The 15,544-nt window shown below is 32.4% G+C and overlaps 1 protein-coding gene and 1 pseudogene across 1 annotated transcript; one reads left to right on the top strand and one right to left on the bottom strand.

The window, feature by feature from the left end:
- The first annotated feature begins 590 nt into the window (after positions 1-590).
- LOC111291610 (uncharacterized) lies at positions 591-4,543 on the top strand. The gene is made up of 3 exons (XM_089748207.1): positions 591-2,367; positions 2,509-3,426; positions 3,863-4,543. The coding sequence occupies exons 1-3, from the start codon at positions 798-800 to the stop codon at positions 4,264-4,266; spliced, it is 2,892 nt and encodes a 963-aa protein (XP_089604333.1). The 5' UTR covers positions 591-797; the 3' UTR covers positions 4,267-4,543.
- Positions 4,544-6,560: 2,017 nt separating this feature from the next.
- LOC111275489 (DNA-directed RNA polymerase V subunit 7 pseudogene) lies at positions 6,561-7,818 on the bottom strand (annotated as a pseudogene).
- Between the last annotated feature and the right edge of the window lie 7,726 nt (positions 7,819-15,544).

Raw genomic sequence — 15,544 nt, 5'->3', positions numbered from 1 at the left:
TGAAGCTCTATTTTGGTATTACTGATTATCTTACATTTTCACTATTCAAAAATATTGTATAACTAAATGTAATAATAAAAATAACAACATATTAAGTCTTATATTCTATAATATGAGATAATAATCTTCTTTCTTTAATCAAATAATCAAATGTAATAACCAAATAATCAAAAATAAAAATACTATTAATAATTTTCTTTCTTTCCAATCAAACGCCTTTATAAAAAATATGATTATGATGCAAATTTACTCAAAGTTGGAAAGTTTGCATTTCTTAAAGCAATTGATTCGTTTTTTAGCACCTTTTCTTTTCTTTTGAAAAAGTAGAAAGATCTGCGTCATTTTGTCTGCTTTTTCTTTCTTTTTGAAATGTTGGCTACTTTTTTATTATTGAACCAATGAATGTTAAGCATAAAGTTATGGCTAAAAAATTAAAAGAACCTAAAATGTGAAAACACTAATATTTCTCAGCATGATTTTGGGAAAGCGATATAAGCCTCTGTTTCTTTCTGAAACTGGGATCAAGCCCTTACTAAATTTCTTCTTCTAGGCTATGGTTGGATGAAGTACTTGAAGGGTGTTATGTATTTCAAGCAAGCTTTTCAAAAGTCAAAAAATAAATTCGTTTCCAGGGATAATAATATAAACGTAAAAGTTCCGGTCTTGAAGTTGCATGTTTCCACATGATGTGGATGTTTCATAGTGACTGAAATACTCTAGTTTTTTGCATAAATACCTGACCATGCCAATGTAATTTACAACAACTAACAAACAATCCTTTTTGAACCATCCAAATTATGGCATCTTTCATAATACCATTCAAAGCCCTGTTCTTCCTTATAGTCGTCCTGCATTGGTCTCTCTCTGTTCTTGCTTCTTCATCCTCCTTTGCTGCAAATGAAACAGAAACTCTTCTAAAATGGAAAGCTAGCCTTGCCAACAACACCCAAACTTTGCTCTCTTCTTTGTGGATTGGAGACAAGCATTGCAATTGGGTCGGAATCACTTGCAACAAGGCTGGAAGCATCACCAATCTAAGCCTTCCAGATTATGGGTTCAAAGGTACACTTCATAGTCTGAACTTCTTGTCCTTCCCCAACCTCATGGGTCTTCACCTTCCTAACAACTCACTGTATGGGCCCATTCCCTCACACATTGGAAACCTTTCCAAGCTCACCGAGCTTGACTTGTCCATGAATGGTTTCTCCGGAAATATTCCATCTAACATAGGAAGGTTGTTAAGTTCACTTTCTATTCTCTATCTCCATGAAAACGATCTCACTGGTCCAATACCTATTTCTATTGGAAGCTTGCACAATTTGTCCCGACTTGTCCTCTTTGACAATAGGCTCAGTGGTTCTATACCTAAAGAAGTTGGAATGATGAGGTCACTTGTTATGCTTGATCTTTCAGTGAACTACCTAACTGGTCCTATCCCTGCATCTCTGGGAAACCTAAGTAACTTGGTATGGCTTTATCTGTATCCTAATAACCTCTCTGGTTCTATTCCCAATGAAATAGGACAACTTGGATCTCTTACCACAATGCAACTGTTAAATAATAATCTCACTGGTGTCATCCCTAATTCCATAGGAAACTTAACCAAATTGTCTAGTCTTTACCTTTTTGAGAATAAGCTTTCCGGCTCAATACCTCAAGAGGTAGGGATGCTTGTATCTCTTACCAAACTTCATTTATTTGATAACAGTTTGTCTGGTTTCCTTCCTCCAACACTTGGCAATGTTACTCATTTGGAATCATTACAATTATTTGACAACCATCTTAGTGGTCCATTACCTGAGAATGTATGCCTCGGTGGACAACTCACAAGGCTTACGGTATTCAACAACAATTTAACGGGTCATATCCCACCAACTTTGAAAACTTGCAAAAGTTTATATAGAGTTAGGCTTGAAGGAAACAACTTTACAGGAAATATATCAGAAGCTTTTGCTGTGTATCCGAATTTGAATTATATTTCATTAAGCAACAACAGATTTTATGGTGAACTTTCTCCAAATTGGGGACAATGTCATAATCTAACAAGCCTACAAATCTCCGACAACAACATTTCTGGAAAGATCCCACTAGAGTTGCAACATGCAACTCAATTACGCGAACTCGATGTCTCTTCAAATCATCTCATTGGTGAGATTCCCAAGGAATTGGGACCATTGACATTGATGTACAAACTTTTGCTAAGTGGTAACCAACTTTCAGGCAAAATTCCACCAGAGATTGGAGTTCTTCCAAATCTAGAACATCTTAACTTGGCATCAAACAATTTGAGTGGACCGATTCCTAATCAACTTGGAGAGTGCTCAAAGTTATTGAACTTGAATTTGAGCAAGAATAAACTTGGAGAAAGCATTCCACTTTCAGTAAGCTACATAAATGGCCTTCAAAATCTAGATTTAAGTCAGAATTTACTTATTGGGGAGATACCACAACAGCTTGCAAAATTACATTCCTTGGAAACATTGGACCTTTCTCACAATATGCTCAATGGTTCCATCCCAAATTCTTTTAATAATTTGCAAAGTCTGACTGTTGTGAATATATCTTACAATCAATTAGAAGGCCCTATTCCTAACATTAAGGCATTTCATGAGGCTTCATTTGATGCCTTCAGAAACAATAAGGGACTATGTGGTAATGCCACTGGACTAATGCCTTGTGCTGTCGCTGCTAGAAAAAGCACCAAAGTCATCATTTTCATTGTGCTTCCACTCTTTGGTCTTCTTCTTTTGCTCTTTATCATAGCTGGAAGTTTCCTTATTCTTCGCCGAAAGAACCAAACCAGAAAATCCGAGTCAATCGAGGCAAAACTTGGAGATTTTTTCACATTGTGGGGATATAATGGAAGAATACTCTATGAGAACATTATTGAAGCCACTGAAGATTTCAGCTCCAACAATTGCATTGGTTCAGGAGGCTATGGAGCTGTTTATAAAGCTGCGCTACCCATTGGTGAGGTGGTTGCGGTGAAGAAACTTCACCAATCTGAAGATAGCATGATTTCCAACAACTTGAAAGCCTTTGAAAGCGAGATTTATGCTCTATCAGAAATAAGGCATCGTAACATTGTGAAGCTGTATGGCTTTTGTTCACATCCAAAGAACTCATTTTTGGTTTATGAGTTTGTAGAAAGGGGAAGTTTGAGAATGGTGTTAAGCAACAAGGACGAGGCAATGGAGTTGGATTGGGAGAAGAGGCTAAATACTGTAAAAGGAGTGGCCAATGCCTTGTCTTATATGCATCATGACCATTCACCACCGATAATTCATCGAGACATTTCCAGCAACAATGTTCTTCTGGATTTGGACTATGAGGCTCATGTCTCAGATTTCGGCACAGCCAGGCTTTTAAAACCTGACTCTTCTAATTGGACCTCACTTGCTGGCATTTTCGGGTACATAGCTCCAGGTATTTATTGATATCTTTTTTTTTTTTAAAGATACTTTAAACATGTCATCGTTCAATTAAAAGTATTAGTTTTGTGTGTAAATTGATGTGTTAAAACAAAGTTCAAGTAGTATTATATATGATTGTAATTTTTCAAATTTTAAGTATCAAATTAAGAATTTTACTACAATTCAAGTATCAAATGTATAATTAATCTTTGAAGTTTAACACTTAATTTTTTAATATTTAATATATCAAAACTGATGAACCAAATGTAAAATTTTGTTAGAACCTATGAATGTCAATTTTAAAGTAATCTTCTAAACATTTACAATTGTTTTTCAACATTATTTAATAATCTTCTCAATATTCTTTATTCTTACATAATAGTGTATTATTGATAAGATATATTTCTTGCTTAATAGAGCATATTGATTAGATATATTTTTCTATACAGAGTTGGCTTATACATTGAAAGTAGACGAGAGATGTGATGTTTATAGTTTTGGGGTGCTAATAATGGAAATATTTATGGGGAGGCATCCTGGTGATTTGATTTCATGTTTACCATCATCGTCATCGACATTGGCATCAACATCGACATCAATACCAAATGACAACCAACTGATTTTACTTAAAGATGTGATAGACCAACGCCTCTCACCACCGGTAAGGCAAGTTGCAAAGGATGTTGTCTCTACTACAAAGCTAGCATTTGCATGCTTGAATGGCAGTCCTCAACTTCGGCCAACCATGAGACAAGTTGCTCAAGCCCTTACCCATCAATCGCTTCCATTGCCCAATCCTTTCTCAATCATAAAATTGGGAGAATTGTGGGATCATGAAGTTTGCAGTGACTAATATTAAGGTGCTAACAATTTGAATAATAATTCTAAGCATGTGTATTTGCTTTCCATCTATTTCTTTTTCTCTTATTTGTATTGAAATGTTTAAGCACTTTATAATAAAGCTTTTGTAGTGAATCAGCTATGACATAGAATAGTTGTGTTTAAGCACTCAATTTGTATGTTCAAAATTTCTTATTTTTGAAATGTAACTAATGGCCAGACTTAGAATTTCGACTTGCAATATCAGTTGTAATATTCTACTGTAGTACCGATTTGCTACAGTACTTTCATTTTGGAATACTATTGCAATTCTAATATGACTTTTTTATTTGTTTGAACAAACAAAGAATACAATTGATGAGCATACCAAATTACAATAAACACAACTTCACACAATAATCTTTTGATTTTATTATTTATTCACCATTTATTCTTATACATACTCATACACATTATTTCTCACAATTTCATCTTTTTAACCTTTAATCATTCACTACCTTTGAAATCATTCAAAATTTAATTGTAATTATATTGAGTACACTTGAAATGGATTTGAGTGACGATTTTGAAGAATATACTTTTAACTTGTACTATTTTTACTAAAATGCTAAAAATGTTGTACTTTTCTTTCTCAAATAAACTTTTATCTATTTTTTATCCAATTGAAAGCATAAAACATTATTTTTATTTAATTAAGTCTTATTTTACATGAAAATCACTAAAATTTATTATTTTTACCATATCAATGGCAATAATTATCTTTGTTACATCAATTTATGCATTTCAAAACATAAAAATTTAAGTTGAACTGTCATTTACATAATATATAATGAATGGCTTATGTAATAGGCCACGTTAGCATCTAAAGAGTTTTTTTATTTTTAATATATGTTATGTAGATGTTGGCATCATAAAAAGAAATATGGCATATATGTTGATTTAGCTAGAAATAATATTATTTTTTTCAATTTTCATCCTAGACAAAGAGCTTAATGAAACCAAATTATACTCAAATTGAATTAGACAAATATAATTTTTTTAAAGACTTAATTAGATATAATAGAAGGATGGAGGCTTATATGAAAAATTCATGTGATTGACGAGTCATTGATGACATTGAATTTCAAGCCTGCTAGTTAGTCTTCTATTCAGATTTTGAAAAAAATAAAATTTGGTGATACGATAAGATAGTCTTTTACTCATGAAGAAAAGGAGAAGACTTGAGGATTTGAGTTCCAAGAAACAATGTACCATTTGTTTGGAGGAGTTCTTGGTTGGAGACAAAGTTGCCTTTGATGCCTTGTAGGCATGTTTTCCATAATGATTGCATTGTTAGGGGGAATTTTCAAAAATTTTGCAAACTTCTTTATAGTGTTTAAAATGAGGAGATAATACAATAACAATCTTGCTTTGATATAATTGCATAAAATCCATGGCAATCGATGGATGAATACATTTTACCCAAATTTCTTGGAATGTTGCCAGTTATCTCTACGTTAATTAGTCACACATCAGAATTGACATTTTTTGAAATATTGAATTTATTTGTATAAATAATTTTTGGAAAAGATTTATAGATATGGTGGTGGCAATTTTATGTGTTATTTTACTTCATATTGAAGTATTAGAGTAAAAAATTTTTTGGATGATTGTGGGTACAGATCATTCGGATGATACTCATATTATTTGAAATTAAGATTATTGGATTTGTATTATTTTGAGTTTAAATTATTATATTTTAAAATCAAATCAATTTATTTTAAATAATAATTTCAAATCAATTTTCGAATTATTTGAGTTCGAATCATTTCAAAGTCATATTAATTCAAGTTTAAATAATTTTGAGTTTGAGTTGAACAAATTTAAATTGTTAATTTTTTTTTTAACCAAATTACATAGAATTAAGTCCATATCTAGACAGATTTAATGTTATATATTATTATAATTATTATTGTAAAATAAAAATATTAATTTTATTTTGAAAAATTATTAAAATTTTATTTATTGATTGCTATCCAAATTGAATTAACTAAATATAGAAAGAAGTTTGATTGAGAAACAAAGAATGATCTTAGAAGCAGAAGTACTAAAACGTGAGAAATAAAATGGATTCTACAAACAATTAACTAAATCATAGCAATTACTTCCATTAATTCTTCTCTTTAACAAATGTAGAAATGTGAAACCAATTTGATTTTGATTCTAAATAAATAAATATAGTTACCTTCACTACTTTATATTCACAGCTTACATCTATAGCTGTGTGTGCAACAAAGCCTTTTCGATCAATCTAATAATGGTATCATCTCTTCTATGTCCCAACTTTTCTTCTTTCTCATCCTTGCATTGCTTCAATCTACACTAGTCTTTGCCTTTGGTATCCTTTCAAATTACTTCTTTAGCTACTGCTCCATCCATTGAAACAAAAACCCTTCGAAATGGAAAGCTAGACTTGCCTAGGGGTGAGCAATTGTTCAGTTGTCGATTCAAATCAGTTTTAAAAAACTTCAAAATCCAGAAACCAATTTAACCGAACCAAGTTATACAAAGCTAACATCATAAGTAAGCTCTAGAATTCAACATCTTTGTCCAATCGAATTTACAACAACTAGAATAGTTCAACATCCAACACTCTTACTGTCCACTACTTCCTAAGAAAGCAGTAACAAGTACATCCGAATCATACAAAGATGAAACAAAAGTTATATTCAGGAAACTGGTCCTAAGTAGTCACCTTCCAAACTTACCAATGCCTGAAATTCCCTCTCTGCTTCCTTCCACTTTGTTCCAATAAATCAGATGACAACATCCTTCTCAATCTTTGAGTGCTTGTCATTCATGAAGATAGCGTTCTTTCCAGGCACATAATTGTAGTCGGGCATTTTTACGTGAGACAGATAGATGTTTTGGATTGGTCCACACTTAAAGAATACTCCATGTTTTAGTACCTTGTGTACAGCTCCTTCCAAAATCTATCCTCTGAACATCTTGAAGGTGATTCCACTGAAGACAACAGGGAAAAGCACATCCCCAGTGTTCTGTCTAACTCTGCCCTCTCCAATGCTCTCCAGAGTTGTTACAGCCATGACATATCCAAGATCCTTGGTGGCCTTCTTCCGAGCAAATTCATCCAAATGGCGGACCACTATAGCCTTTTGGAGCATCAAACCTTTGGCATCCAAGCTGTCAGCAAGAATTATGACATTCCATGGCAACTGCACCTTGAGAAATATTCTGCAACTGCAATTAACATGGAAATGTAAAAAAAAAAAGAAAAAGAAAAAAGGTAATTTGCAATGAAACGAATGTCCTTAGAGTAAAACGGAAACAGTATATTAATCTTGAAGAACTCAAAAATTGATTTAGTCCTATCCCAATATCAAGTATGTTAAAGCCAAATTTCAACAATCCAAACATAAAAGATTGAAAAAGATTAGTTTTTAACTTTTGAAAATTTACCAGATTGTAATGAAATAGAACCATACAATGCCCATTTCACATGATCAGCAATGCATAGCAGCAAACCCAGAATCAAAATAAAGCAATAATAAACAGATAGTACCATAGGAAAACTGTAGCATTTCCTTCAAGAACAGTCAAAACATTTCTGTCATCTTATTCAATACAAGCCGGTCAAACAAAATCCAATTGAAAATCATATCTTTTAAACTACAAATGCATACTAGTTTAAACCAACCAATTTCATAACGTCTAGATCCAGGGATCTATCGCTAGACATTGACTTTAAGGAGTTGCCACCAATCTTTTTATCTAGGTGCGATTGGCCACCTAAGGAATTTATCCTTTTAAAGAACACTTAAGCTTAAAGGTCCCTAAAAGAATAGGTTCAGGTCTACTAATCAGAACAGGGTTCGGGAGTTCGGTTACGTGTGAGGAAGGTTATAACACCCTCACAACGCCCATCGAAAGATGGTACCAACTTAATTTTTTGTTATCCAATAAGCCTTAAAAATTTACCAAGTAATTAATTATTGGAAATTATTCTCAATTGACTCTAATACTTTTAGCAGAAAATTGAGAAAATTCCCTCACCTCAAGAGAATGCAAGAAAACTACTGTTTCACTTGCAGAGGCTCCATCGTCGGATTATTTAACATTAAAGAAAATCCAAGAAAATAAAAAGGAAAAAAAATGATTGCTTTAAATATAAATCCTTTCCTCTTAAAAAATTCATTGCTTTTGTTACAAGGAAAATTGATACTTTCAACTTTTCCCCAAAATATTTTTTAGAAACTTATTTTTAAGGAAAATTGATACTTTCAACTTTTCCCCAAATATTTTTTTGAAACTTATTTTTAAGGAAAATTGATACTTTCAACTTTTCCCCAAATATTTTTTTGAAACTTATTTTTAAGGAAAATTGATACTTTCAACTTTTTCTCAAAAATATTTTTTTTGAAAAACTTATTTTCAAGGAAAATTGATACTTTCAATTTTTCCTCAAAAATATATATTTTTTTAATTTTATTTAAAGAAAATAAAATTAATAAAATTAAAAAAAATTAAAAATAAAAATAAAGAAAAATAAAATAAAAATAAAAAGTATTAAACAATTCTAATCTAATAAATAAATAATAATAATAATAATAAATAAATAAATAATAAAAAAATGAAAAAAAAAACCTAGGAACGGCTCGACTCGGCTTGGCTTTGCACTGGGGTCACACGCGGGTTGCACGCGGGTTGGCGCTTAGGTCGGATCTTGGCAAAACGCGCGGATCCTATAGGTTTACTAATGCAAAAACGATATCGTTTTTGGGAGGGTATATAAGGCTGAAGGTCGGTTATATAAGGCTAAAGGTAGGTTTTTTTTCAGAATTTCCTTATCTTCTTCTCTCTCTTCCCTTCTTTTCCTCTCCCCTCTCTCTAAACAAACAAAGAACTCCGGTTGAATCTCGTTGAATTTTAGAAATTTTCATCAGAATCTGAGTTTTTTTGTCGGAAGTTCACCAAAAAGCTGATCGGTTTTTGGAAATAGTGGTCGAAAACTGGGTAGCTGGCCGAAAAATTCAAACTTTGCTGAAAAAGTCATCGAAAAATTCAAACTTCGCCAGAAAATTCAACCGAAATCTGAAAAATTTTCAGAAATTTCCAAAAACAAATTCACCAAAATTTCTAAAAAATCCTGAAATTGCCTCTGACCCTTCTGGACGCCTTTTTCTTTCTCTTTTCACTCTTTCTCAATTAGTGTCTACGTTTCTATGTTCTGGTCCTTTGATTCGTGGATCTATTTATAGGGATTGATTAGAAGAGTTTCTGATCAATCCCAACTCCTCCTTGGATTAGGATTCAATCCTTGAATCCAATATGGACTCTGATTGAATCCCAAATCCACAATAGAATTCTCAAATTCCATCCCAATCTCAGCCGAATAAAAAGAAAAAGAAAATCAAATCAAATAAAAAATGTTAATAGATAATTAAAAGAAAATAATTAGATAAATAAAATATTAATAGATAAATAATAATAATAGGTAAATAATAATATATAAATAGATAAATAATAATAAATACATACATATACTAACAGATAAATAACAAAAATAAATAAATAAATATAGATATATTAATAAATAGTAATAATAAATAAATACATAAGATACAAAAAATATATAAATAAATAAATAAAAATATAAAATACAAAAATAAAAAAATAAAATGGGCCTACCCATTTGGACCAAGCCCAATTGATCCGAGCTTGGACCAAATTGGGTGTCTACAACTGCCCCTTTTTGCACATTTTCTGTGAAACAAAAATTACGCAAAGACGTCGACACCCATTCAAGGCTTCACTCGACCCTTTTTTTTTTCATTTTTTTCATTTTTTTCGTTAAAATTCTGATCAAAGCTCTTCTAAGCAGAGGCTTAATGACTTTGAAAAACATATACAAAGCTCCTCTAAGCAGAGGCTTAATGACTTTGAAAAACATAAGCAAAGCTTCTCTAATTAGAGGCTCAAAAACTTTGGAAAATAAATAAAACTCCTCTAAACAGAGGCTCAATGACTTTGAAAATAAATAAAGCTCCTCTAATAAAAGGCTCAACGACTTTGAAAATAAATAAACAAAGCTTCTCTAATCAGAGGCTCAACGACTTTGAAAATAAATAAAGCTCCTCTAAATAGAGGCTCAACAACTTTTGGAAAGTAAATTGCTCCTCTAATAAGAGGCATCACAACTTTGAAAATAAATGGCTCCTCTAAACAGAGGCATCACAACTTCAAAAAATAGATTGCCCCTTGACAAACATGTCCAAAGGAGTTGAAAATCATGTTTGCAGGAATTTCAAGAGATTATGCCCAAAGGTCTTACAAATCAGCCTTGATACCGAGAGACATCCTATTTCAAGGATTAGAAACTTACCTGATAAGCTTTTTCTCAAATTTGAAAATTTCTTCACATCTGTCTTCTTTATGTGGGATGTTGGAATACCCCTACTTTTTGAATTTATGCACTATATTTTCTTGAATGTAGTATATGCTATGCAATGCATATGAAATTCAATGCATGCTATGCAAATGTTGGCTAACTAATTCCTATTCAATTGTGGTACTCAAGTTTCTCAAGCTCTTTTCTTGGGCATCGAACCCTTTGATTCTTCAAAAACCAAGTTACGTTATTCTTTCAAGATCGAGCTAGTGAAACTCTAAACTATCTCTTCCATCTCTTTCCAAATTCAATGTCTTTATCAAGAAATGAACATCTCGATTTTGCCTTTATCACTATTGACTTATTCAATGTAATGTAAAAATCTTTCATGCCATTATTCATTCATCAATCATTATTTCAAACTCAAAAAGTAAGAACGCTTTTGCACATTTCTTCTATTGTAGGGTATTAAGAAGAAAAGAATAAGAATGGTTGAGAAACAATCACCAGAAGAAGCACACAAAGAGTGAAATATAATGTCTTTTATTAGTAAAATATTGGCAAACTTTGGCCAAGGAAGAATTACAAGGATAAGTGTCATAACGTCTAGATCCGGGGATCTATTGCTAGACATTGACTTAAGGGAGTCACCACCAATCTTTTTTATCTAGGTACGATTGGCCACTTAAAGAATCTATCTATGATTGGCCACTTAAAGAATCTATCCTTTCAGGGAACACCTAAGCTTAAGGGTCTTTAAAAGAATAGGTTCAGGTCTGCTAACCAGAACACGGTTCGGGAGTTCGGTTACGTGTGAGGAAGGTTATAACACCCTCACAACGCCCATCAAAAGATGGTACCAGCTTAAATTTGTGTTATCCAATAAGCCTTAAAATTTTACCAAGTAATTAATTATTGGAAATTATTCTCAATTGACTCTAATACTTTTAGCAAAAAACTGAGAAAATTCCCTCACCTCAAGAGTATGCAAGAAAAACTACTGTTTCACTTGCAGAGGGTTCGTCATCAGATTATTTAAAGAAAAATCAAAATCAAAATCAAAATAAAAAAGAAGGAAAGGATGATTGTTCTTGTGCAGGGAAAATTGATACTTTCAACTTTTCCCCAAAAATATTTTTTGGAAACTTTGATTTTCGAAGAAAATTGATACTTTCAACTTTTCCTCAAAAACCTTTTTTGAAAATTTATTTTTAAGGAAAATTGATACTTTCAACTTTTCCCTAAAAATATTTTTTGGAAATTTTGATTTTCAAGGAAAATTGATACTTTCAACTTTTCCTCAAAAACCCTTTTTTTGAAAATTTATTTTTAAGAAAAATTGATACTTTCAACTTTTCCCTAAAAATATTTTTTGGAAATTTTGATTTTCAAGGAAAATTGATACCTTCAACTTTTCCTCAAAAACCCCTTTTTTTGGAATTTTATTTTTAAAAGGAAAAAAATAAAACAAAATAAAAGTGAAAAGAAAAAAATAAAATAAAATAAAATAAATAAAGGAAAGTACAAAAAAATAAAATAAAGATAAAAAGAATATTAAATAAACCTAATCTAATAAATAAAATAAACAAATAAAATAAACAAATAAATAAATAAATTCAAAAAAAAAAAAACCTGGAGCGACTCGGAGGGCGGCTTGGCTCGGCTCGACTCAAGGAAGAGAAAACGGCTCGGAGAAGTGGCTTGGGACCTCGGCTCGGCTCGACTATCGACTCGGAGGGGGGAAGACACGCACGGGTCAGGAAGCGGGTCGACGCTCGGGTCGGGTCGGATCTCGACAAAACGCGCGGATCCTCTAGGTCACTTAAGGCAAAAACAACATTATTTTGGGAAGGTATATAAGGCTCTTCCTTCTGTTTTTTGGCAGAAAGCTCCTCCCCTTTCTCTCTCTTTTTCCTTTTTCCTCTTGCTTCTCTCTAAACGGCCGAAGAACTTCGGTGGAATGTTTGCCGGATTCTGAAAAATTTCATCGGAATCTGGATTTTTCATCGAAAGTTCACTGGTTTCTGGGATCCTTTGCTGGAAACTGGGCAGCTCGTCGAAAACTTCAAAGTTGGCCGAAATCTTCGCCGGAAGATGCAAATTTCGTTGAAAAATTCAACCGAAATCTGAAATTTTCCACAAATTCCCAAAAACAAAATCACCAAAAATCTTCAAAAAATTTTTGCTAATTTTCAGAACACTTCTAAACCTTTCTTCGCCTTTTATGCGACCCTTTTCTCTCAAATCAGTAGCTTTGCTCACTGTTTTTTCTGTGTTCTTCATTCTGTTCCAGAGGGTCCCTTTTATAAGGATTGATCAGGAGTTTCTGATCAATCCCAATTTCTCTTTGGACGGGATTCAATCTTTGAATCCAATCTGGACTCTTCTGATTGAATCCCAATCCAATCTCCAGCCAGATAAATCAAAAAAATAAAAAAAATAAAAAAATTAAATAAAAATAAACCAGATAAATCAAGAAAATCAACAGATAAATTAAAATTAAATAATACATAATACATAATCTGATATACATAAATATTAACAGGATAAAAAATAAAAAAATAAAAAAAATAAAGATATATACATATTAATAAATAAGTAAATAGCTAAAATAAAAATAAAAGAAAAAAATATATAACATAATAATAATAAAAATAAAATAAAAATAGGATAAAAATAAAAATAAGATAAAATAAAATAAAATAAAAAATAAAAAATGAAAATAAAAAAAATAGCATAGACTTACCTATTTGGGCCAAGCCCAATTGATCCGGGCCTGGACCAAATTGGGTGTCTACAATAAGTATGGGGAACAAAGCCCAAAAATGAACAATCGGATAATCATGATAACACATCTCAATGTTTTTCTAAAAACCCAACCATTTGATATATTTAACAACTTAGAGCTCCTCCGAATTTGCTAGTCTCCATGCCAATGAATTTTCAAATTTGATACTGTATTCTCTTTATCTAAGCTACCTTTCAGGTTTTCAACTTAGATAAACCCCCTATGACTTAAACCACCCTTTTAGGGTTTTCGCCTTAAGTCCTCCTTTTTCATTCATTTTTTTTTCATTTTTCCTTTTTTTTCCTTTTTTTTCATTTTTTTTTCTTTTTTCATTTTTTTCTTTTTTCATTTTTTTCTTTTTCATTTTTTTCATTTTTTTTCAAGCATAGTATTTCTTTACAGCATCAAAATTTATAGGATGGGGTAAATCATTTCCATCCATCTCAGTAAGAGAAAGCCAGTTTCACCACATATAGTCTTTTCCAATTCGGAGTCCATTTTTCTCTATTATCGTGCTGGATTGATAGAATTTTCTTCAAGACCAACTCTTCTTCTCGAAAGCAACGGGGTCGAATCTTTTTGTCATGAGCCCTCACCATTCTTTTTTGATATAGCTGACCATGGCACAATGTAGTCAATTTCTTTTCTTCTATGAAACTTAACTGTTCATAGCGTTCTCGAATCCATTCAGCTTCTTTCAACTCAACTTCTTTTAGGACCCTCAAGGATGGGATCTCCACTTCCATTGGTAGTACAGCTTTCATCCCATAAACTAAAAAAAATGGGGTTACCCCAATAGAGGTGCGCATTGATGTTCGATATGCATGCAGTGCAAATGGTAACTTCTTATGCCAATCTTTATAAGTCTTGATCATCTTCTCAAGAATTCTTTTTATGTTTTTGTTGGCTGCCTCAACTGCCCCATTTATTTTTGGACGGTATGGTGCTGAGTTATGATGCTTGATTTTGTATTGAGCACATATTTCTTGCATCATCTTACTATTTAGATTCTTGGCATTATTTGAAATAATTCTCTCTGAAAATCCATATCTACAGATGATCTCTCTCTTTATGAACTTGCAAACCACAGATCGTGTTACATTTGCATATGATGCTGCCTCCATCCACTTTGTGAAGTAATCTATCATCACAAAAATAAATCTATGCCCATTAGAAGCCTTTGGGGTAATAAGACCAATGACATCCATGCCCCACATTGAGAATGGCCAAGGTGGTGCCATAACATGTAAAGCAGATGGCAGAGCATGGATCTTATTAGCATATATTTGGCATTTATGGCATTTACGAGCGTAGTCAATGCAATCATTCTTCATTGTCAACTACTAATATCTTGCTCTCATGATCTATCTCATCATCATATGTCCATTGGTATGTGCCCCACATATTCCATCATGCATCTCTTTAATGATTTTCCTCGCTTTAGCCTTAGTTATGCATCTTAGTAATACCTGATCATGACTTCTTTTGTACAGAACACCCCCATCCAGGAAAAAGCTTATAGTCAATCTTTGGATGACCCTTTTATCATTTTTTATTGCTTGAACTGGGTATTGCTGATCCTTAATATACTGTGAGATATCATAATACTAGGGCTTCCTATCTTCCTTCTCTTCTACATTGGAACAATAAGCTGGCATATCCTTAACATCTAGCCTGATGGGTTGAATGTCAGTATTGTTATTAATTCGAATCATTGCAACCAGAGTAGCCAATGCATCGATAATCAGATTCTCTTCTCGAGGTAAATGGTCAAACTGGATATCTTCAAATTATTTTATCAACTTTAAAATATACTCATGATATGGAATAAGTTTTGAATCTCTCGTCTCACATTCTCTTTTCAACTAATATATAACTAGAGCTAAGTCTCTAAACACTTTTAATGCTTTCACTCTTCTATCTATAACAGCTTGTAAGCCCATGACACATGCCTCATATTCAGCAATGTTATTCGTGCAATTAAAATTTAACCTAGCCGTTACATAATAGTATTGTTCTTTTGGAGAGATCAGAATTGCCCTAATTCCATGTCTCAAGGCATTGGCAGCTCCATCAAAATACATTCTCCAACACTTTTCTTCATGCTCCCCTTTT

Source organism: Durio zibethinus, chromosome 19, assembly GCF_047325235.1.
Source record: "Durio zibethinus cultivar Kanyao isolate XHJ-2024 chromosome 19, ASM4732523v1, whole genome shotgun sequence".
NCBI classification, from domain to species: domain Eukaryota; kingdom Viridiplantae; phylum Streptophyta; class Magnoliopsida; order Malvales; family Malvaceae; genus Durio; species Durio zibethinus.
Note: the sequence above shows the minus strand (reverse complement) of the source record. Positions and strands in the feature narration are given on the sequence as shown.